At 49.1% G+C, this 23,378-nt stretch overlaps 7 protein-coding genes across 7 annotated transcripts; 3 read left to right on the forward strand and 4 right to left on the reverse strand.

The window, feature by feature from the left end:
* Positions 1–117: 117 nt before the first annotated feature.
* Positions 118–4,236, reverse strand: CLUP02_15480 (MCM2/3/5 family protein; the record flags this gene model as incomplete). Its single annotated transcript, XM_049294404.1, has 6 exons — positions 118–255; positions 312–2,746; positions 2,809–3,111; positions 3,669–3,702; positions 3,755–4,038; positions 4,098–4,236. 6 exons carry the CDS (start codon positions 4,234–4,236, stop codon positions 118–120), a joined length of 3,333 nt encoding a protein of 1,110 aa, XP_049151550.1.
* Positions 4,237–5,666: 1,430 nt separating this feature from the next.
* Positions 5,667–5,834, reverse strand: CLUP02_15481 (uncharacterized protein; the record flags this gene model as incomplete). The annotated part of the gene is made up of 1 exon (XM_049294405.1): positions 5,667–5,834. A coding segment is annotated over one exon (168 nt), but the record flags the coding sequence as incomplete, so codon positions are not given.
* A 1,532-nt stretch (positions 5,835–7,366) lies between these two features.
* On the reverse strand, positions 7,367–11,734 carry CLUP02_15482 (uncharacterized protein; the record flags this gene model as incomplete). Its single annotated transcript, XM_049294406.1, has 11 exons — positions 7,367–7,482; positions 7,565–7,701; positions 7,887–7,931; positions 7,984–8,038; positions 8,096–8,156; positions 10,625–10,852; positions 10,915–10,950; positions 11,132–11,280; positions 11,359–11,382; positions 11,452–11,510; positions 11,634–11,734. The coding sequence occupies 11 exons, from the start codon at positions 11,732–11,734 to the stop codon at positions 7,367–7,369; spliced, it is 1,011 nt and encodes a 336-aa protein (XP_049151552.1).
* A 102-nt stretch (positions 11,735–11,836) lies between these two features.
* Positions 11,837–13,471, forward strand: CLUP02_15483 (cyclopropane-fatty-acyl-phospholipid synthase; the record flags this gene model as incomplete). The annotated part of the gene is made up of 4 exons (XM_049294407.1): positions 11,837–12,244; positions 12,321–12,994; positions 13,048–13,303; positions 13,361–13,471. 4 exons carry the CDS (start codon positions 11,837–11,839, stop codon positions 13,469–13,471), a joined length of 1,449 nt encoding a protein of 482 aa, XP_049151553.1.
* A 113-nt stretch (positions 13,472–13,584) lies between these two features.
* CLUP02_15484 (exonuclease) lies at positions 13,585–14,580 on the reverse strand (the record flags this gene model as incomplete). The annotated part of the gene is made up of 1 exon (XM_049294408.1): positions 13,585–14,580. One exon carries the CDS (start codon positions 14,578–14,580, stop codon positions 13,585–13,587), a length of 996 nt encoding a protein of 331 aa, XP_049151554.1.
* Positions 14,581–14,662: 82 nt separating this feature from the next.
* Positions 14,663–18,669, forward strand: CLUP02_15485 (histone acetyltransferase E; the record flags this gene model as incomplete). The annotated part of the gene is made up of 6 exons (XM_049294409.1): positions 14,663–14,769; positions 14,804–15,055; positions 15,134–16,551; positions 16,767–16,839; positions 16,888–17,638; positions 17,779–18,669. The coding sequence occupies 6 exons, from the start codon at positions 14,663–14,665 to the stop codon at positions 18,667–18,669; spliced, it is 3,492 nt and encodes a 1,163-aa protein (XP_049151555.1).
* Positions 18,670–21,425: 2,756 nt separating this feature from the next.
* CLUP02_15486 (CFEM domain-containing protein) lies at positions 21,426–23,251 on the forward strand (the record flags this gene model as incomplete). The annotated part of the gene is made up of 6 exons (XM_049294410.1): positions 21,426–21,464; positions 21,566–21,707; positions 21,773–21,951; positions 22,259–22,695; positions 22,756–22,823; positions 22,911–23,251. The coding sequence occupies 6 exons, from the start codon at positions 21,426–21,428 to the stop codon at positions 23,249–23,251; spliced, it is 1,206 nt and encodes a 401-aa protein (XP_049151556.1).
* Between the last annotated feature and the right edge of the window lie 127 nt (positions 23,252–23,378).

Below are 23,378 nucleotides of genomic sequence, written 5' to 3' on the forward strand. Positions count from 1 at the left end.
TTATCCCCTCCAAGGCTTCACATGAAAAAAGTCCAACATGTCGCAGACAATACTCTCAGCTTTTTGTTTTCTTTCTCATCAGAATCATTCACGGGCCCAGTCTACGCCGCCCTCGACTCAAAACTCCTCAACAGCGCAGTTGGGATGCAACACATATACGATAGTCGCCGGCTCCACAGGGCCAGAAGAAGTGCCTTCGGCAGGTGCGTCGTCGTCTGCCAAGCCTTGGCCGCGGACAGCCATGAGAATGTTTTCCTGCAAGTTTGAGTTAGTTTTGATTCCCTGGACGTATACTCGGGGACACCACATACCTTGACCATCCTCTTGAGAACCTTCTTCGCCAATGCCTTCTCAGAATCGTGCTCCTCGACGCTATTGAGCTCATCCTCCTTCTGCTCCAAGTACCACTCAACGAGCGCCTCGCCCTCGACGCCCTCGCCGTTCTCGGCCTCGGCTTCGTTGACATGCTCGACAATCAAGTTGACCATGCTCGAGTACTTCTCAAACGTGATGGTCTGCTTGACTCTGGCCGGTGCTGGCGTGCCCTCGGGTCTGTCGACGGCCATTTCATCATCGGCCGGCTGACCAGCCGCTTCAGATGCCGCGCGGAGAAGAGCCGCACCTTGCTCGGGTGCCTCCTCGTCATCAACTTCCACATCGTCATGCTCAACAGAGATGATACTCTGCCTGAGTAGATCGAAGGCCTGGGCAACCATGTCGGGAGTAATTACACTCTCGCAGCTGCCCTTGGCGATGGCCTCGGATAAGCGAATCATACTCTCCAGCTGACGAACAGTGATACGGTACGAGTTCTTGCCAATGCCGCCTTGCGCGTCATCAGCGCGGAGCTCCTTGTACTTCTCAACGAGGAATTCCTTGGCCTCGGGAGAGAACTCGGGGCGGAAAGCGCGAGCGAAACGAATGAAACGCTGAATGGTCTCGGTGCTGTACTCGGGCTCGATGGCTTCATCGCGAAGCTGGTGGATCCCGACAATGTGCTCTGCAAGATGTCGGTCAATGGTCTCGTTGCACTCATCAAGGACGACGAAGAAGAGATCAAAACGAGACATGATGGGAGCGCTCATGTTGATGTTGGCGCGAAGGGTCGTCTTCCTGTTGTATCGACCGCCAACAGGGTTAGCGGCGGCGAGGATAGAGGTGCGGGCGTTGAGGGTGGCCTGGATACCAGCCTTGGCGATAGAAATTGTCTGCTGCTCCATGGCTTCGTGGATGGCAACTTGGTCGGCGATGTCCATCTTGTCGAACTCGTCAATGGCGCAAATACCGTTGTCTGCCAACATCAGAGCACCAGCCTCAATCGTGAAGTCTCCAGTCTCTTCATCCTTGACCACAGCGGCTGTCAAACCAGCAGCGGAAGAAGCCTTACCACTGGTGTAGACCGCGCGGGGTGCAAAGCCACAAACGTATTTGAGGAACTGAGACTTGGATGTGGAAGGGTCACCGACAATGCAGATGTTGATATCACCTCTCAGCTCCATGCCCTCGGCGGTGGTCTTGTGCACACCAGACAAAAGCTGAAGCAGGATACCCTTCTTGATCGTGTTGTGGCCGTATACAGTAGGCGCTATGGAAGCAACCAACCGATCGAGAAGGTTCTTCTCGCTTACGAGCTGACGCAGCTCTTCAATCTCGGCAGGGTTCCAGCCAGCGACGATCGCAGCTTGAATGTCATCCACTGATTCCGAGGTGTCGTTGCCGTTGTTTTGTGTCAGGGAGCTGATAACATCTGCAACCTGCCCGCTCGCCGTCTGGCCCAGATTTGAGGTGTCGGGAGTGACCATACACGCCAGGAAGGCCATGCGGTAGGTCAGATCGCGAACACCCAGCGCCTTGAGACCAGTGACTCCAGAACCGCCTGCATCAGTACCGGCAGCACGGTTGTCGTCGCGAATGGTGCTTGGCCTCAAGCCGGGCAGGCCCATTTGGCTGACATCCGGCACGACGATGAGCGCACCGGTGAAGATGCACTTCTCTCCTGCCTTGGCCCGATCCACAATCTCTCCGCGCAAGATGACGTCCATTGTTCTCGGCATGCTTCCCGTGGGAATCTCTGAGCTGTTTTCTTGGATTCGCACCTTCTGCCAGTCGACAAACGTGCTGTGACGGATATCGAGCTGCCAGGCTTGACGGTTCTGGCAAGTCATGTTGGGGCACTGGGTGGGTTCGGTGTATCTGAAAGTCTGCTCGACGTTGGGAACGACCGTTCTGCAAGCCTCGCAAACAAATGTGCCGAGTGAAAGCTCAGGGCGGACTTCTGACGTTCGCGTCACCGTGCCGGAGATGGAGAGCAGCTGGCCAATGTTGGTCGACCTAAGACTGCGCACTCTTGAGATGAGGGGCATGTTGTAGAAGGCGATGGTGAAGAGCTTGTCTGTCTGCTGGTTGGCCGTCTTTTCACCCATATCCGTCTGGCTCGCAGAACCAAGTTGGCTTGCGGTTGAGTTGGTCGGGTTGCTTGAGGATGTCGGCTGCCTGTGTTCGCGGAAGTACTGCGGCTCATACTTGGCGATCATGTTGTGTAGCGCGGCCGTGAGGAAAGGAAGGAATCGGTAGTAACCGCGCATGATACCATCACCCAGCTCTCCATTGGTAAATGTGGTCAGGTGCTTGAAGTCGACGTAGAATGTTGAGAGCTGATATGTCCTCATGCCGTGGATCTGGGCGACATAGTACTTGCCTGTCGTGGCAGCGCTGGATGTCGGCGGGGCAGAAGAGCTCGGCTCTTCTACGAACCTACAAAGCCCTGTGGTTAGAACAATTGCCTAATAGAGCCAAGACAAAATGGACCATCAACTTGCGTTTCAATGAAGGTCTCAAAGTGGTCCTGGACCATGAGACCAATCCTGTCCTCCACGCGGGGAATGTTTGCAGCATCTGGTATCCTTGATCCGCGGGGGACTTGGTCATCGGCGAAGCCCTCGGCCTCATCGTCACTTTGGGCGCCCATGCTCTCGGAGGGCGGCGCCCGTGGTCTGCCGCCGACGGATGAGGATGGCATAAAGGAGCGCTTAGGGGTAGCCGCCGAACGGGACGGGGCGTCCGACATTAGGAGGCCGGCGTCGCTTGAGGGAGCCATGATTATTGTCGTATCTGTTGCGACGGTAAAGTGTTATCGTTTGGGGAGTCGCAAGTCGACAATGGGTTGATAGTGCGCAAGCGGTGGTTGCTAGGCAGAGATGCGGGATGTTGTTTTTTGGTGGAGGTGGGATTTTGGGTGGTGGGATGCGATGGAGCCTTTTTCGCATTGGGGAGGCGGAGACTTGCTCACTCAGGGGTCTTAATTGATTTCGACGCGTGAGGGGCAGCAGTCGCGTCGCATCGCGTTGCTGTCGCGACGGCTTTAATTGACTGCATTTTGCGCTAGTCTCTTTTTGGACGCTAACCATTATGCTGCCAATTCTTTACAAATGCGATGCCTTTCGCAGCGTCCCGTGAAGGACTTCAAGTGTTGCCATTGATCGTGAAGAGGGCTTACCAATTGGTCAACTGTTGAAACAAAATTGCTTATATGATGTTGCTGTTGTATTGAAATGGTCCGTAACGCCTAAACTATGCCATTGCTTCATTGCTCAGTATTCTTCAGGGAGAATGCTGCTGAGAAAGATTCCAAGCCGTAACGAATGTTCCCTTGTCGACTTTTCACGCACCAGTCTTGGTCTCCTCTGGTGAGTATGAGTGTATCTGTGTCAAATGTCAGTTATGAATCCAAGATGCAGACTGGAGAATTACATACCGACTCAGCCACACCAAGCCATTCTTCTATACTCCTCACGTACGGATCAGAGGCCGCCTCTGCACTCGCCTCGTGGCCCCAAACAACCATCTCGTCAAACTCTGCCTTGGTTTCCATGGTACCCAGCTCGACCAGGTCGCCCTCAGCCTCTTCGCCCTCTCCTTCGAGCTGCTGTGTCTCGACCTTTGCACTCCTCTCCATCACTAGGCCTCGGTATTGTTCTGGCAACTTGACTGTCGTGCCATGGAGCTTTCTGCCGCGGAAGTACGCTACTGTCTTGCCATCTGAAAGTCCAGATGTCAGCTTCAAGGATTGTCGTTCCTGTTGATGGAAAAAAACGTACCTTCTGACTTGGAAGGGTTCCAAAATGTGTTGGAATCGCCGACGGGACCATCGTGATGAATACGACAAGGCAGCAGGTTGACTGTGGCCTTGGTCTTTGTAGAGTCATTTGACTGAATGGACAGAATAGCTTTCGACATGGTGAACTATAGTGTATGTTGGGAGATCGGGAATCGCTTCTGGTCGTGGAGGGGTCAATGGTCTTCTATTCAGTAGGTAAGGTACTTTAACTTCAGGTACTTCGTACTCGACTTGACCCGACGCGTCCCAAAGGCCCAGACGCGAATTTGGATAATCGATAAGACGTTGCGATAAGATGTCGCGATAAACTCGTCTTTATCGATAAGATTAGTTGTCTTGGCTCCCGCCGTGCACGGTCTCCCACCCTTTTCCCCCGACTCCACGAGCCTCTACGTACTCGTGCCCGCCCCCACTTTTTTGGGCATTCGGGACTCATTACCTACTAAAGTGGGTGCTTTTCAGCCAAACGGCCTCCTCAGCCAAACGGGTAGATAATCGTCGATTATATACTATTATATATAAGCCTCGACTACCCCCTTTTTAATAGCCGCCTATTATCTAGACCGTTAATTACGTATATAGGCTAAAGCTAGCTAGTATTCCTTATCTTCTTAGCTTTTTTTCTTACTTTAAAAGCCCCTTTTTTAATAGCTAAGCAGATCTTTATATTTACTACTTTGACGAGAGCTACTGCTTTAGCGATCTCGGATACTTACCTCCGTTCGACTATACGTTAACCGTCTTTTATTATAATAATTCCTCTAGTCTATAGCTAATTATTCTTACCCTACTTACGGGCTCTGCTTACTTATTAAGCTAGCTAGGTTAGGCCGAGGTCTCTTTTTATCTAGAGGAGCTCAGAGCCTTATATAAGTACTCTACGAATAAACCGCTCGAGATTCTATTTAAGCGGGGAAGCCTCGCTAGTTAAGTACTAAATCTCTTTATTAAGGGTATTTATATCCTCTTATAGACGCTAGGTAACGCGGCAGAGCTTTTAAATAGTCGTAGGTATAGTAAATAGTAAGGAACCTAGCCCTTAAAAAGGTAGTATAATTAGTTAAGAATCGTAGCTACGATTACGGATCTTTTTAAGTATAATTTATAGATTATATAGGCAGATACCTATCTTTTTAAATACTAAAAGAATTATAAAATATTTAAATGCCTCCTTATGAATAGACTATATAAAGCCGAGGAATTCTAGTTTAGTAATATTAGTATAGCCTTTTTAAACCACGATGTCGAGTACCTTAGCGTAGTAGTACTTAAGGGGCTAAAAGACTATAATATCGAGAGGTTAGAGAATATATATACTATGTAATAGAAATCCAAATAGGATAATATCGTATTTATTATAGTACTTAATAAACTCGATAGTATAGTAAGATCTATACCTATTTATAAGTAGTAGTCTCTTAGCTCCCCTAGTTCGACCCTTCGTATATATATCGAAGTACTTAATCTAATCTAGAGTTATTATATTATTTATATAGCTAGTAGGTAAGACTCTTATAATAGTATTAGATTCGAGCTCTTTAACGCTATACTACCTAGCTATATAAACAGAGCCGCTAAGGATTAGAAAGGCTAGTACGTAATCTCTAGTAGTAGAGATAGCCTCTATAGTAGTAGTAAACTCTCTATTAGTTAGAAAGGCGAAGTAATAGGCCCTTCTTTTCTTTGTAATAACTATACTAAATTTCCTAACCCCTATTTAGAATCCAGTCTTGTCTATATTCTATATATTAAAAGGCTAGATCCTATACTCGTCGACGACCTCTTTTAGCTTAAGAAAGTAAGAGTTAATAGTATTTTTATTTTTAGATTTGCGCCGCTTAGCGTTTAGCACTTTCTCCTTAACTAAAGAGTAATTATGCTTCTTAATAAATCGACTAGCCTATTAGGAGTTAATAATTAGAGGAGGAGGTAGGTCCTTAGTATTATTAATATCTACTAGGTCCTACGACTCGGTAAGTAAGTAATTAGTAGCGCTAACGACTAGCTCGCGCTTTATAAGTAGGTTAATTCGGTCTAAATAGTTAATATAATTATAAATCGCCTTTTCTTAGTCCTAAGTAAGCTTATAGCCGTGGCTAGTACGCTCTTTTAACGAGTATTTATTAGAAATCCTCTAACTAAGCTTTTAGTACGGAACAGAGTACTACCGAGCCGCCGCTATAATTAATAACTCCGGGTCTTCGCGAATAGCTATAATAGCTACTTATATACGCTCCTCTTTAGCGATATTAAATTTAGGTATTATAGTAAAAAGTGGTAGAAGTGGTAATATATAGAGATAAATCGCGATAATTATGCCCGTATGGCTAAGGAGGCCGTTTGGCTAAAAAGCACCCACTTTAGTGGGTGATGAGTCCCGAATGCCCAAAAAAGTGGGGGCGGGCACGAGTACTGCGTAGTCGTGTCCCTTCAGTCCTTCCTGCTATTTCAACCATCAAGCCATTCATCATCAGGGGTTGCGGCTGATGCGCTGCTCAATTCTCGCTCATCTAATAGAGCTCACTTGGCAATAGGTGGCAGCGAGAGACAGGTGTGAGAAATTGCAGTAGCTCGTACAAACTAACAAGCAAAGCTCGTGCTGGTGAGAGACATGCATTGCAACAATACCCAGCCCTTTTGATGATTCCAAGACAATCGCAAGGAACTCGCCCAATCCTCGTGGACCTCCCAACCCCCCCGTGTGTCCTCACACATGTCTAGTCAGACAGACCGCCGGGATTAGACATGCATCAATGTACCGGTATGCTACGGGACGACCTTAGGGACGACTCTAAGACGGGCGGGTTAGGTGTCCTGCGACAAGTGCGTGGCAGCTCTAACACAACTGGATGCCAAAAGTTAAAACACAGTGGGAATCCCGTCCCCTAGCTCCCCCTGTCCCCTCCTCCGATCCCCTCCGGCATCAGGAATTGTCCATCTTTGTCCGTCTCTCCTCCGAAAAGTCCGTCCCTCCAGATCGTGAACCCGCCCGGGAAAGCCCACGAATATGAATTCTGCGGTTGACGGTTGTCGGCAACCAATTAGCGGCGGTGGGGGGTGGGAAAGTCTTGATGTCATTGATATCAAAACACCCTTGTCGATTTCCTGAGAATTTCCAGTAAAAGCTCCGCAAGAGCTGCAAAGCAACAAAGGGACCCCTGGGCCTTTGCTCAACCGGGGAACGCCCGAATCGGACACCCTGCGCTCTTGATTCGCTTGTACCTACTTTACAGTTGCGCAGGATTCCAATTACACAATGAACTGCGGAAAGCCTTGCTCATCGAAAGTTCCAACGCTGGATCGGATCGGGCGTGCCCTAGTGAGAAGTACGGGTAGTTCGAAAGAACCGTAAAAGTCGTTGACGGCTGGATTAGTGTGTGAATTCGAGGCTCTAGATATGTATGGATTAAGAATGCGCATCCGCCTACCCTGACTTACCTTAGTCACGAGGTGTTCGGAGTCGATGACTGTCGATCGTGAGAAACAACGTTCTGGCACACCGTACCCAGCTGACACGGGGAATGAAATGGGTGGGAAGGTAAATGGCTGTCAAGCCTTGCTGCTGGGCACGCTGCGCCTCCATCCTACAAAGACAATAGCAGCATGCAGGGACCGGGCTCAAGTCCACCATTCTTCGTCTAGATATACGAATGCTTCGATCTAGGTATCATCCTTCGAATCGTCCTTCGAAAGGACGAGTATCTTGATGTACATTATCCTGCACAGAAGTTCTTCCTTCACAAGCAAAGAGGACCTCTCTTATCCTCACAGAGCCAGCGCGCTTGAGAAGTGTACCGTCTCGTCCGATGAAGAGCTACCTGAGTCGTTCAACCTCACGCTAAACTGTTTGTTTCGTTCGCCCGGACCTTGCCAGCCGGGACAAATTCCGGACGGCCTTCTCGAAACCTGCAGCTCGTGCTTCTTTTGTTCCCAGTGGTTCCTTTGATTCCCCCCAGGGCCCAACCCAACTTATCCCACGCAGCGAGACTAGAACAGTTCGAGGCTGAACGTGGCCGGACGGTCCGGTAGCGCACTGGCCCTTTGAGAGACAAGGTGGTAGGTGGTAATACCTTACAAAGTAGGTAAAGACAAGGTGTTACCGTAGAAACTCGAGCACTTCAAACTTGCGTTAGCCCGTGCTAACCCTGCTAGCGCTCTAGTAGAACCGTAATACTACCTAAAGTAGTTAAATATAGCCGCTACTTATTTTTAGTATATACTAATATTCTAATCGATCTAGTTAATAAGAGCTCGCTATTAAAGCTAGACTTATAATTAATTTAATTTAATAATTATTTTAACTTTTTTATCGTTTTTAAGCTTTTTTTGTCGAATTAGTAAAAAGGATAAAAGTATTAATTAAAGACTATCGTATATAAGTAACTAAAAGCCCCTAACTATCCCCTAGCTTATTACTACTAACGGGCCCCTATTTATATAATAATTAGATTATTAGGTCGACGTACTACTTATTAATATTATTACGGACTTCTTTTATTATAGAAATATACTTTAACCCGTCGTTTAAAATAGCGAAGTTTAAAATCTCTTTTTATAGCGTCTCTTATTTAATATAGGTTTCTATATCGAAGAGCTCTTACTTAGTATAATTAATAACCTCGGCGAGTACGTTTTTAATCCGGATCTTATTAACCTAACTACCGTTAGGCCGAATAAATATTCTATACTATAAAAAGGCCTAGTTAACTATTAAGCCCTTTTTATAAGCTAATTTAGTAACTATTATCTTAACTATTTTAATAATTATTATTCTCTTTATACCCGTTTCCTATTTAAGTTCCTCTTACTTATTTAGCGCTTTTTTTATTTATTAAGTACGTAAGCGTTAGTTATTTTTAAAAGCTATTACTTAAAGGGCTTATTAATTATAATATTAAGAAGTTAAAAGAGGGAAGTAGTCCTTAGTAATATAAAGTAGGGTATAATATAATATTAACGTAATAGCACTAAAATAAAATCTATTTTATAAAAAGAAGTAATATTTATAACTAATAAGTACTTATCTCCCTTAATTAGCGCTACTAATTCTTTTTTAATCTATTTTTTAAATAAGTACTTATTATTATAGGCCGTCTTATTAAACTTAATTATTACTCTTTTTATATATAATAAGGCCTCTTTTTTTTATAATTAACTCCCTTCTTTTATAGGCTTATTATAAAATATTATTTTTAGTTTAATTCGTTATATACTATTAGTAAAAATATAAAATATTAATATAGCTTATTACTTATCTTAACTACTATAATTACTCTTATTAACTACGGTTTTATCCCTAACGTTGTTATATATATAACTATTTAAGTATTCAAAAGGAACTAAGGTCTCGTTAAGGTTAAGAATTTACGAGTTAAGAAATTAACGAGCTAGATTCTTAAGTATATTTCTAAGGTTAGACCGCTTTATTATTACTAGGGCTATTTAGTTAACTTATTAAATAAAAGAAAGAAAGCTATTAATAACTTTAAAATACTTAGTAAGTAACTTAGTTACTTATTTAATAAGTTAACGTTAAGTAATTCGTATACGATTTTAAAAGCTACGAAACTAATTAAAAGAAAAAGTAAAAAGATATTTATTATTTAAATTCTACTTAATAAAAATCTGCTTAGCGTTCTTTTTAAATTAATTAGTATTAACGAGCTTTCTTTTACTTCGTTACTAGTAGAAAGCGTTATAAAGTACTATTTTAAGCTCTAGTTACTACGGGTAGTAAGTATAGTTAGAGGACCGATTAATAATTAACTCGCGGTTTTAATACTAAATAATAACCGTACTTTAAGGGATTTTAAATTAATTTATAACTTCTTAGTATATAAGATATTTATATATCCTTAGTAGCTCGGTCTTGCCCTAGCGTAGTTATAATAAGTAGATTACCTCCTCGTTAGTCTTCTTAATATAATAATACTTAAGAAATATAAAGAGGTTAACTTTAGTTTAGTAAGTATAATAATAAGGGCGCTACTTAACTAAGTAACTTCGTAATATATATTTTCGGTTTTTAATAGGGGTAGGAGTAGGCCCGCGGCGCTTAGTTACTAAAAGTATAATTAGCTCTTTTATTATATTCGTACTCTTCTTAATAAGGGCCCGTTATAAGGGTATTATAAGTATTTAACGAGGCCCGTAATAGAGGTATAATTAAAAGTATAATTAATAGTATAATTAGTAATTAAATTAGTAATATAATTAGTAGAAGTATAAGTAGTAGTAGGCCGTAATAAGTAGCTAGGTTAATTACTAAGCTAGGTAGTAGCTAGAGGTAAGTAGAGGTAAGTCGAAATAAGTAATTAGGTAGGAGTAAAAAATAGAAAATAATCACTTACCGCCTTCTATATACGGTATAGTCGATTGAATAATTGAATATAATTGACTACCCGAAAAGGTTTAGTATGGGAAGCTAGTAGGGTTAGCACGGGCTAACGCAAGTTTGAAGTGCTCGAGTTTCTACGGTATTGAGGTAGTTTCTTTAACCATTTTTACAAGCCTGTGTTGACGAATGAGCTTGTCGGGTACACCACTCCGATCATAGCTCGCACGCATTGCCATGCGTTCCCCCAACTTACCATGCGTTCGGCTCGCCGTGCCTCCGTAGGAAGCTGACATCATCCCTTGGTTTACACTAACAGCCCTGGCCCTAAGAAATTTTGTTGGGGAGGAGGAGGAGGAGGAGGAGCTCGTTGTCAGCAGCCAGCCGCTGTCAAGAATTGTCTTGCAGTCAGTTAAATGCATCAATGATTCCAAAAAGTTGGTTTGGCAGAGAGCCATTGTACAATGTCGAAACCAAAGTTGGGCTCAGAACCCAGAGGCTATTCAAGTTCACCCTCCACGGTAGGCAAGGCAACGAACAGGAACCCTAGATGCCGAAGAGATCGTCAACCTCCCCCTCCCCCCTTTGGCGATGTTCGATTTCCTCAATGAAACAAGCGATGGCCAAGGCCTCTGCCCCTCCCGAGTGATTCCCGTCTGAGCTACCCTTGCCGCACCCACTCTTCCCAAGTTCCCACCCATGCTCATCCTGGCAAAGCCTGGGTTGGACCCTCCCATGCGTCCCCATTTTTTGACCCTCGGGCTTGCGACGGTACCGATGGACGAGACAAGAATTGGAAGCATGCGCTCTTCTTCCTCCACCTCCTTCGCTGCATCCATGTGCCGTTGCCGGTTCCCCTTCAAGACAACACACTACCTTACCCACCGGCAAGCTAACTCGCACACACAAGCCTTTAGAAGTTTAGCCTTGCCTTGACATGCTTGGAGTGACATTGGTCTCCTTCGGGGGGGGGGCGTTGCCTCTTGCAATAAAATGATACCCGTCCCGCCCCCCTTGCTGTAGGTCTCAGATGCTAACATGTCCCTCTCTGCTCGTTTCCTGTTAACTTTGGCATTCCACCCCTCCTCCCATACATCCCATCAAGCTTGCTTGCCCCCCTCCATCTTCTCTCGAGAGTAGTGAGAGAGAGAGCTGTATGCAGCATCCCAGTGACCTACCTACCTTGAGAGCTTCGGTTTTAGGTTCCCCGGCGGCTTGCTCAACTCAATTGACCTTTGGTTGAACTGCGCCAGTCCAGCCCTGTATCTTACACCAAGAGCCATTGGGCTTCTCACGGGGTCTCGTACATAAAAACACCGTAAACAGGACCTCCGCGACTACTACTTTAGTGTATCTACGGACCCGTCCCCTCTACGCGCGCAGCCATGCCCAAGCTCCCCTCGCTGGTCCCAGCGGCCGTCGCCAAACCCCTCTACCGCGGCACCGAGCTCGTGAGAGGCGCCGTCGGCAGCCTGACCTGGGGACCGGCCCTATCGGTAGCCAAGCCCGCCATCCTCTCCGTCTTTTCAAAGATTGAGCGCGGCACCCTCCTGCTCGTCGACGAGCCCGCCGAGCTCCGGAGGGTATTCGGCCAGAAGCTGGGCGCAAAGTACAACGAGAACCTCACCAACGGCGACCACGTGCCTCGCCGCGCCGATGCCGTGCCCCGCGTGGAGCTGGTCGTCAAGAGCGATGCGTTCTGGATGCGCCTGTTCTTGTTCGCTGACATGGGGTTCGCCGAGTCGTATATGCTGGGGGAGATTGAGTGCAAGGACTTGACTGCCTTCTTTCAGGTCAGTACACTCGCAAACTGGGGCGGGCGTTATGGTCATGTAGGGGTGGTGTGGCTAACTTGACACGGCGTCACAGCTCTTCATCGTCAACCGTGAAGAAATGGGCAACGGAACAACCTGGATATCGAGCTTGTCCACCGCCGTCTCGAGCCTGGCGCGAACCACAAACACCCTGTCCAACGCCCTCCTCAACATCTCGGCGCACTATGACATCAGCAACGACATGTTCGCCGCCTTCCTGTCGCCGGACATGACCTACTCGTGCCCCATCTGGAAACCGCAAAGCAGCGCCGACGACCCCAACGAGCCGGAAGAGACGCTGGAGCAGGCGCAAATGACCAAGCTGCACCGCTTCATCGACGGCGCGCGCATCAAGCCGTCGGATCACGTGCTGGAGATTGGCACCGGCTGGGGTTCCTTTGCGATCGAGGCGGTGAAGAAGACGGGCTGCCGCGTGACGAGCTTGACGCTCTCCAAGGAGCAAAAGGCGCTCGCGGAGGAGCGCATCGAGGCCGCGGGGTTCTCTGACCGTATCGACGTCAGGCTTACGGATTACCGAGAGCTAGAGACGCCGGGCAGGCCGTTTGACAAGATTGTGTCCATTGAGATGCTGGAGGCCGTTGGTCAGGAGTTCCTGGCGACGTATTTTGCGCAAATGGACAGGTTGCTGAAGAAGGATGGGGGTATCGCCGTCTTCCAGTGCATTACGATGCCGGAAGGTCGCCATGAGGCGTACTCCAAGGGCGAAGAGTAAGTCGCAAAGCAGAACTCATGAAATAGGGTCGCGTGCTGACAGACTGCAGTTTCATCAACCACTACATCTTCCCGGGAGGTTACCTCCCATCGATCACTCAGCTGTTGAACCACATCAGCAAGGAGTCCAAGGGCACTCTCATTGTCGAAAAGGTGGAGAACATTGGTGGCCACTACTCAAAAACCCTGAGGCTGTGGAAGGAGGAGTTCCTCCGCAACTTTGATTCCAAGATCCGTCCGGCGTTGAAACGTGAGCATGATGACATGACTGAAGAAGAAATAGATGTATTTAGAAGGAAGTGGGAGGTAAGACACGTACCATCATCCCTTCTCTGGTATTTCTAAGCTAATCTGGCCATGCAGTACTACTTCACATACTGCGAAGCCGGGTTCCGAACAAAGACGCTTGGCGACGCGATAATAACCGTTGGGCGCGAGGGTGCTCTGGAGTTGATGGAAGGCATTCCGCTATGAAGAAAGTGGACATGATTGTTGGAGGAGACAAGACCGTGTCATAATTTTGAAGAGACGGATGCATGAGGCCCCGGGGCCTTGATGAGATTTAAAGCAGCGTAGAGGATAAAGACTCATTTCTTTTTCTTGGACTTGTTAGACTTTGGCTTCGAACTTATCGAAGCACCTCCAAATCGAGGAAAGCGGTTGGCGTGATCCACGTCGAATGCGGACTTGTGTTTCCTGAACAAGAGCATCGTCACCCGCGCATCTTCGATACTTGAGTGAGCACCGCCTTGGATGGTAACCTTGAGCAACTCCTCTGCAAGTCTTCTAAGCGCTGGCTTACTGCCGTTGCCGTACTGCCGAAACCCAGGGTGCTTGGCCGTATCGCGAATGTCTTTACTCGGATGACTGAGTTTCAGGCAGTCCAGATCGTGCTTGATATCGTGAGCAACCACTATCCTGTCTTTAAGGAGCGCGGCGACTTCCTTTTGGACCTCGTCGAAGTCCCGGGCAAATCTCATGTGCTTAGGGAGGATCCCGCTCACAGCACTTCGCCAGTCCGTCACCCGTTCTTGGGGCTTCACATACGAATCGTATACTTGGCGTCCGTGAAAGTCAACGATGCTCACACGAGCCAAGACGGACTCGTATCCTCCATCTCCAACACCAACCATTTCGCAGTCGATGGCGATGTACTTGCCCACCTCGATTCCTTCTATGAGACCAGAGTTGATCTTATCCTTTTCGGATCCGAGCATGGAATTGTTCTTCAGCCCGAGACCGTAGGCCTCAGCCAGTGCTTCCGAAGAGATGTCATTGTCTTGGGCCCAGAGAGCGAGTGACGGCGACGGGCCGACCTTGGGTTCGACTTCAACCTTTGAACTTTGTGCAACACCCATGCGTCCGTTCTTTGTTTTTACGGCCTTTGGGGTGTGCGTAGCTGGTCCCGACGTTTTGGAAGCAATCTTCTTCTTTTTGGACTGTTGTTGGTCCGAGGTTGAAGATTCTGCTTTTCTCTTGACACCCCCAGACGTCTTGGCTGGTGTAGTTGAGGAAGAAGACGGGCCTGCCGCTTTGAGTTGTGCCTGGAGCTTCTTCCAATTTGATGACAGCTCAGGGGCCATAGTCTCTGCTTCCGAATGAGATATTTTCGGATATGACCGCTCGTGTATCAGCGAGAGGAAACTATAAGGTGTTTTTCGAAATATGAAAAACGGTAAATGGGAAACTCTTGGATGTAAAGTCAGCGATGAGAGTCGAGCCCAAATGAGAGAAAATGGAAAAATGCACTTATCGAGGTCGGGTGGAGTGGAGTCAGCGCCTGGGCTAGCGCACCTTTCTTGCAAGGGTTCACGGCAATTTCTTCACCGCCTTTGGGCAGTTCGCGCTTTCTGCCACACCACCTTCCTGTTCCTGCAGTAATTCAATCATCTTTTGCGACCGAGAACAGCAAGCCGATTGTCGCATTTTACCAACATCCATCAACTGTCAACCACCACATCGAGTATTCATCATGGCGGCACACGGCGCCAATGGCGAGGCCTCTGTCGGCTCCAGTGAGCCCCGACAAAAGGGAAAGGCTACCCCGGAAACAATCAGGTTCGTCATCCCAACACCCCACCATCCCACCCGTACGGCCCCCCATGCGATGTTTCTCAATTAACTCATCGGGCGCAGAGCAGGATGCATCGCCATGGTCAAAAAGGAAGGCATCCCACGTCGAGCAGAGATTCTTAGTATCAAAGAAACAAAGAGCGGTCGCCAATTTTACTGCAACTTTGACAATTTCAACAAACGTCTCGACGAATGGGTGCCGACGATCCGAATCGATTTCGACCAAGATGTCGAGTGGCCATTACCCGACAAGGACAAACCGAAAGATCCTAAGACGAAGAAAGGTGTTGCCACGTCAAAAAATAAGGTCTCAAAGAAATCTCAGAAGCGACCTTCGAAGAGGGAGCAATCTGCGCCTTCAGAGGCCGCGACGCCGCACCCATGGACCGAGTTCGTCGAGTCACAGAGCCGTAAGATGACGCCGACGGCCGAGGAGAGCCAAAGCCAGACCCCGGCCACAGCTACGGGCGATGCAACGGCCACCCCCGCAGCTGGAGGCGATGAAATGGAAATTGACCTGGAGGAGGAGGTCCAGAAGAAAGATTTACTCAGTGGCTTCAGCCGAGAAGACGAGATCGAGAAGTTGAGGACACACGGCTCTATGACGCAGAATCCGGCCGAGATCTCCCGGATTCGAAATATCTCCAAGGTCCAGTTTGGAAAGCACGACTTGTTCCCATGGTACTTTTCCCCATACCCTGAGGTATTCAACCAGGAAGATGTTATTTTCATCTGCGAGTTTTGCCTCGGGTACTATGGCGACGAGAAATCCTTTGTTAGGCACAGGCACAAGTGTACTCTGCAGCACCCTCCTGGAAACGAGATCTACCGCGACGAGTCTGTCTCTTTCTTTGAGATTGACGGCAGACGGCAGCGCACCTACTGCCGTAACCTGTGTCTCTTGTCCAAGATGTTCCTTGACCACAAGACACTATACTACGATGTCGACCCCTTCTTGTTCTACGTCATGACGAGTCGAAGCGATAAGGGCTGCCACATTATCGGTTACTTTTCCAAAGAAAAGGAGAGCGCGGACGGATACAACGTAGCTTGTATCTTGACTCTGCCCCAGTACCAGCGCAAAGGTTATGGTCGATTGCTCATCCAGTTCTCGTACGAACTATCAAGGATCGAAGGCAAGCTTGGTTCGCCAGAAAAGCCGCTTTCTGATTTGGGTCTGCTGAGTTATCGGCAATACTGGGGCGAGAACATCTTGGATCTCATTGTGGGTTACAATGAGCGCGATGAGAAGACTACGATTGAAGCCATCTCGACGGCTCTTGCCATAATTCCGCAGGACGTGGAGCACACCTTACAGGCGCTTAAGATGCAGGTGTATCATAAGGGAGAGCACAAGATCGTGATTCCCGAGAAGCTGATCCAGCAGAGGGTGAAGCAGAAGGTGAAGCAGAAGCGATTGATTGACCCGAGCAAGATCCAGTGGAAGCCACCAGTATTTACGGCTTCTACGAGAACATGGGGTTGGTAAAAAGGGTGTGTCCCTTAGACTGGTGTCAATGACGAGGCGTTTGAAAAGACATTGATTTTGGAGCATATGATACCCTTACATTTTACCACTACCTAGGACAGGAACAAGTTTCAGTTAAACCAATGAGTCTTTGAACCAGAACATATTTGTTGAACTTGCCGGTTCCTTGATGTGCCGCTATGATTGCGAAATGCTGCGTGGGGCCAGCGCATTTCCTATCTTTGGCGCCTCCGCATTCGGAGGCGACAACCTTGAACTTCACTCTGACATACAACTATAGGTAATCAATACCTTGCAGTCAACCAAGGTCGTCGTTAAATTCCATTAGTGAACCAAAAGCTCGAGCGGAGGTGATGAAGCATCGCGTGACAACTGTATCAAAACACTTTGCTCAATTACCTCACCACCGGCGACCCCTCACACACGACACCCGCATCTCTTCAACTTGCGCGACCAGCGTAAACACTCGCAAGCTGCCATTTAATTTTGATCCACACTCAGCACCTCGACGATCCTTCTTCACCTCGGCAAATTCTCTCTCATCATCAAGCATGAACGCCCCCTTGCACAAGAAGCCAATCAACCTCCTCCGAGGCTGGCCCTCGCCATCCCTCCTCCCCGCCGCAGCCCTCTCCGCCGCGGCCGTAAAGACCCTCGCCGACCCCGCCGCCTACGTCCCGGGGCTCCAGTACGGTCCGGATCCGGGATACCAGCCTCTCCGCGAGTCCATCGCCCGCTGGCTGGCGGCATTTTACCCCGCCGTCGACCCCGCACCTCCGTCTGCCGCGGATGATGCCACCACCACTACTGTCGCCGCCGGCCACCACGCGCCCGATGTCCGGCGCATCTGCGTCACGGGCGGCGCAAGCCAGAATCTGGCTTGCATTCTGCAGTCCTTTACTGATCCGCTCTACACGAAGAATGTCTGGATGGTGGCGCCGTGCTACTTTCTCGCCTGCCCCATCTTTGCTGACGCTGGGTTCGACGGACGTCTGAAGGCAGTTCCTGAAGATGATGATGGTATCGATATCGAGTACTTGAGAAAGGGGCTCGAGGCCGCAGGAGAAGGCGGCGATGAGGTGAGCCTTTTCTATGATGGGGCTGTTGCTACAAGCAGCGTCTCCCACCTCCGCTTCATCTCATCGTGAAGAGCCTCACCTAGTGGTATCAACGATGAGAAGAGAAACGTCAAGGAATACCAGCTAATATCAAGCAACAGCACTTCAAAGAAGCCAAAAAGAGAAAACTCTACCGCCACATAATCTACCTCGTCCCAACCTGCTCCAACCCGACAGGCAAAACGATGTCCCTCCGCCGTCGCCACGAGCTCGTCCTCCTCGCCCGCAAACACGACGCCCTCCTCGTCTCCGACGACGTCTACGACTTCCTCCAATGGCCCCTCTCCACCCCTCCTCAGCCAGGCTACACCCCCGAAATGCGCATCCCCCGCCTCGTAGACATCGACCGCAGCCTAGGCGTCCCCGACGCCTCCTTCGGCAACGCGGTCTCCAACGGCTCCTTCAGCAAGATCGTCGCGCCCGGCGTGCGCACGGGGTGGGCGGAGGGCAGTCCCGCGTTCGCATACGGGTTATCGCAGACGGGGTCAACGTGTAGCGGTGGCGCGCCGAGCCAGTTGGCCGCCATGATGGTCGCGGAGCTGCTCGAGAGCGGTGAGCTGCAGAGGCAGCTTGATCAGGAGACGCGTCCCGCGCTCGCGAGACGACATGGGGCTATGATGCAAGCGATTGCGGAGTACATCCAGAAGCCGCTTGGCGAGGGTGTCGTTGTGCGCGGGTCGGCGTTGAAGGGGGCTGAGGTGTTTGGCGGGTACTTTGTGTGGTTTAGTTTGCCTGAGGGTATGTCGAGTCGGGAGGTTGCTGTGAGGGCTAAGGAGACGGAGAATCTGGTGATTGGGCACGGTGCGCAGTTTGAGGTGCATGGGGATGAGGACGCTGCGAGGTTCGATCGGGAGATTCGATTGTGTTTCTCGTGGGAGCCGGAGGAGGACGTCGTGGAGGGTGTGAAGAGGTTGGGAGCGGTGTTGAAGGCTATGAAGGATGGTGTTAAGTGGAAGTCCTCGAGTACGCTGGACGTAGATAACGTCAAATAAAAGGACAAAAAGTCAGTGTTTTATCCCTTACGACTAAAATTCACGTTGCAAGCTTGACCAATACTGCTTTGATATGAGGTGCTCGTTCTGTGGTTACCGTGTCACATGGGCATAACTGATAACACTTGATCTTTTTATCCTCTGAGAGTCTAGACGGCCCTGCGTGTGATAAGTAGGCACTCTACATAATTGAAAAAAAAAAAAACGTGCCGGGGGGGGGGGGCCTCTGAAAAAAAAAAACATTCACCTCACATGATGAGAAGGACTAAAAGGGGCTGTGTGGAAAGTTGTCGTAAGCAAACATGTTTTGAATCTCAGATCTCCTTTCATGTGGCAACCGCTCTCATCGCGTAGAGTTCCTTCTACGATATAGGTCCAATGCTATCATTTCGTATCAATGCCTGGTGGGATATATCTCGGACCTGCGAGTTGTAACTTCTCATCCTTAGCTCTAGCCGTTATTAGCATATTCAGGTGTATTTCAGGGTGCTGGCAAAGGGCGAGGGACGAGAGACAGTGGTGAGGGCGTTTTCTTGATAGCTTCACTGAGAGTTAGATCAACCACAAGTTACCTAGCGATAAGTCAAACGAGAAACAACTTTCAGGTCCCTTCAGCATATTTCGCAATTACCAGACCTCGGACGTAGGGTTGCTGCACATTGGCGGCTCCGGTGTATGATCTTGACTCTACATAGAGGATTGAGGTGGTTGCCAAGTGAAAAACAATACGATGAAAGCCTTGAGATGAAAGGACCTGCATTGGGAGAAGTCTCATCAAACAGCGGTGTTTTTTGCAGAGTATGTGATCAGCAATTGCTTCATCTGCGATGTGGAAAGTTCGTCTACTAAGCAGAGGGTAAATTCCACGGCTAGGCATAGAAGATCCTTTGAGGTGACCGTTGTTCGCTGATTTATTCCTGTTAAATCTATCCAAGGATCACTTCTACAACGCGCCTAAGTGAGGACAGGCAGGTACAGACAGATAAAGGCGTAAGTCAAAAACGTCTCATACCGGTAGCAAATCAAGCCAGATAAAATGAGAATGAGCAGGCTCTCCATAGCAAAAAAGGTCAGACCCAGGGGCGGTATATTCATAAGCTCATCTTCAAGGACCTACATCCAGAGCTGGAGATAATCCCGTGGGCAGACTTTCCGCCTCGGCCGTTGTGACTGCGTTCGATATATTGGCAAGGCACCTAGTAACTTCTCATCTGTAACAATATTGAGCAGCGTTGCGGCTTCGGCGTTGCGGCTTCGGTTTGCGATAAGACTGAGTGAATGACATCGAGAGCGCCCTTCCCGCTTCGCTGAGTCTTTTCACCAGCCACAAAACAATTGTAAACAAGGTCTTCGGAGAACACGATTCTAGGCTCGTCCCTAGGTAAAAGAGGGCGCAGCGAGATGGGGGGGCAATCAAGCACTAGAAAGATCTCGTGGAGGCTGGGATTTGAAGGCTTGAAGCACGGAGAACTGGAGACCATCGAAGTGCGGGATATCGTCATCGGGAGTGAGGGGTCCCAAGTCTAGCCTTTGATGTCGGCAGTCTCTCCCTCGATGGGAGGTGGTCGGAAGAGGCGTGTGGCTTGAGACGGGGTCTCATCGTTACGAAGCATTGTGGTAATCTGTGGCGGCGGCGGTGGCCCGGGGTTAAACTCGTTGCGGTATGTCTCTAATGGGTGCATTCAGTCTTGGTCGGTTTGCGGGTTTGCCTCGTTTCTGGAGTTCGGCAGATGCGTATACAATCGAGACTTGATGGTCAAGCTATGGGTCGCGAAGAATTTGTCGGCCATATTATCTCTCTCCGGGGTAGATAATGGTGTTTTTTGGAATTATTGATGGAAGAGAAACGAATTACTCCAGCAATACGTGATTATACATCGCTTTCGCACTACAAGAACACAAGCATTGAAGTCATTCTCGCAACAAGACATTCACCATATCCCTCAAAACAACCTAGGTTATATGATCTGTCTATAAGTAATCACAAAATACTAGAGTTTACCATAATCACGAAGAGAAACAGATGCCAAGACTCCGGGACGGTGGAGGAGGGGGCCGCATATACGACGGACGAACCCGACACCTCGGGTCCCCCACTCCGCGTCCTCCCCTGCAAGTTTGCAACCTCCAACGGGGAAGACGGGTGGTGATGGATGCATGCACAGCAGCTTTCGCCGCAACAGCTGTTACCAAACCACCGGGATCCCAGCAACGTCACTGCTTCATTTTCATCCTCTAACCCAGATATCATCAAGCTTGCGGGCTTGAGGCTCCAGTAGCTACTTTCCTCTTATTTAGGTCGAAAAGCATAATTTCGCAATCGCTTGTTTCTCTAGTTTCTCTTCCTCGATGTCCGCAAACGGAAATAAAAGCCATCGTACTTGGGAGAGGCTAGACCCGGGCCCCCGATCACCACATTAGTAGCAAAGTAGTCTTTCTTTGATCTTGCCATTTTGCAAACAAGGGAACGATTCACTTCAACCATGAGACATAAACTCAGTTTAATTCCCCGGGGCGGTCGACCCCAGACGGGTCCCCGAGCCCCCTTCTTCCTCCTTTCCCCCTTTCCACATGGGCCGCGAGGATCGAATAAACAGTGAGCCAAGAGGTGAAGCATCAGAAGACTAGACGCGGGAAATATGTCGTAATGCCTCCTTGAATCGACGACCTTCTCCTCCCGCCTGCAAAGACTGCTCATGGACAACGAGTCCTCCGCATCCATACTGTAGTCGAAATCTACTTGAGCTGTTCTTTCGATGGCGCTTCAATTGGCGGATGGCCTGCCGGACTGTGCCGTGAGCTTGCCTCCCTTCTCTGATACTGGCCTCTGAGGTTCGGGTATGGGAGATACTTCGACGTCATAGGGAGCTGACGATATCCTCTTTGATGCATCTAGATACCGTGTCTGTCGCAGGCCGTCAACATCACAACATGTGCCGTCACCAACTTGACGACAACATGTCTATGTCAGGATAAGCCCGCCGTCGAGGCCTTTCGCGTCTGTATACGTGCGGTGTGTGACTTGGAGCAGTCTTTACGTGAGATGCCCCCCTCCCCCTCTCACAAGCCACGATGTACCTCAGCTAACAGTGATGCCATCCAGTCGCCAAGAATATCACATGGACAAAGTGCGGGTATCCCTATCACCATCAGACAGGTTCGATAGCCGGCAAAGTATCGCTCGTGATCATCACCGCCGTCTTCGTGCTAGCGAGGATGCTCTCCAAGTTTCTGAGGCTGTCGACGTGGGGGCCGGACGACTTCACGTTGATATTGGGATACGTAAGGGCCCAGCATCCTCTCGGGCAAAGAAGTTTGCCAAACTGTTTTTCACTTGAAGACGAAACGACTAATGTTTTTGTCGTAGTTGTTCTCTATTTCTTTTGCCATTTCCAAATTTCGAGGTAGGCCTCCCCCTTTCGACACTCGCGATGCGTCGAGGCATTCCAATGAAGGATCTCATTTGACAGAATATTAGGGTATCAATTAGGCATCGGCCGAGATATATGGACTCTCTCCTACGACGAGATAACTCGCTTCATGCAAGTAAGACACTCCCCATCACCACCACGCCCCGAATATTCTACAGCAAACAAACATGCCGCAGAAGCTCACCAACCAACTCGGAAACCGACAGGTCTTCTTCGCCTTCGAAGTAATCTACACCCTCTCCATCTCCGCCCTCAAAGCCTCCATCCTCTTCTTCTACATCCGCGTCTTCAGCATGGTCAGCCGCACCTTCAGCCTCGTCCTCTGGCTCACCCAGACCTTCAACTTCCTGTTCTGCCTCGCCTTCACCGTCGCGAACCTGAACCAGTGCCGCCCCTTCAGCAACGCCTGGGAGGGCTGGGACGGCCGCCACCCGGGGTACTGTATCAATGTCTACGCCATGTTCATCGCGCACGCGGCGATCAATATCGCGCTCGACGTGTGGATGTTGGGGTTGCCCGTCACGCAGGTGCTGTGGTTGAATTTGAGAAAGAGGCAAAAGGTGGAGATTGTGGTCATGTTTTCGTTGGGCGTTGTGTGAGTTTTGACCCCTTTGGTCGATACCTATATTGTCGCTAACGCCTCATCTTGCAACAGCATCACAATCGTCAGCGCAGTCCGTCTAAAGGTCCTCCTGAGCCTCGAAGGCTTCCAAGACCCAACCTGTAAGCCCTCCCTCCCCCAACGCCGCACCAACTCCTACCTACCTCATCCAACCCCCGCGATGCTAACCCCCTTCTTCCTCGCTACAGACGACGCGTTCTACCTCCACATGTGGTCCTACATCGAACTCTCCGTCGGCATCATCGTCGCATGCCTCCCCTCGACCCGCCAAGTCTGGCGCCATCTCGTCCCCAAACTCCTCCGTCTCGTCGGGCTGGGAAGTCCCAAACACCACCACAACCGCCACCACGGCCATGAAAGGCCGGGTGACTCGGCAAAGAAGCTCCGCGACATTTTGTTTATGAGTACGAACACAGGAGGCGGTGGAGGAGAAGAGGGAGGTGAGGAGGAGCATTCGTCGTCGTCGGCGGGACCTTCAAGTCCGAGTGGATCGTCGACTCGTCGTCAGGAGGTACACTGTAATTTGTAATATATACCCCCCCTTTGTATAGTGACTTGTTGCTTGTTTCTACAGTAGAGTAGAGTTTGGACATCGGCCCCATATTTGGATTATTGGCCTCATTCGGCAATGTTTGGACGTTGAATGTTCTCACCTG

Source organism: Colletotrichum lupini, chromosome 8 (assembly GCF_023278565.1).
Source record: "Colletotrichum lupini chromosome 8, complete sequence".
Lineage (NCBI taxonomy): Eukaryota > Fungi > Ascomycota > Sordariomycetes > Glomerellales > Glomerellaceae > Colletotrichum > Colletotrichum lupini.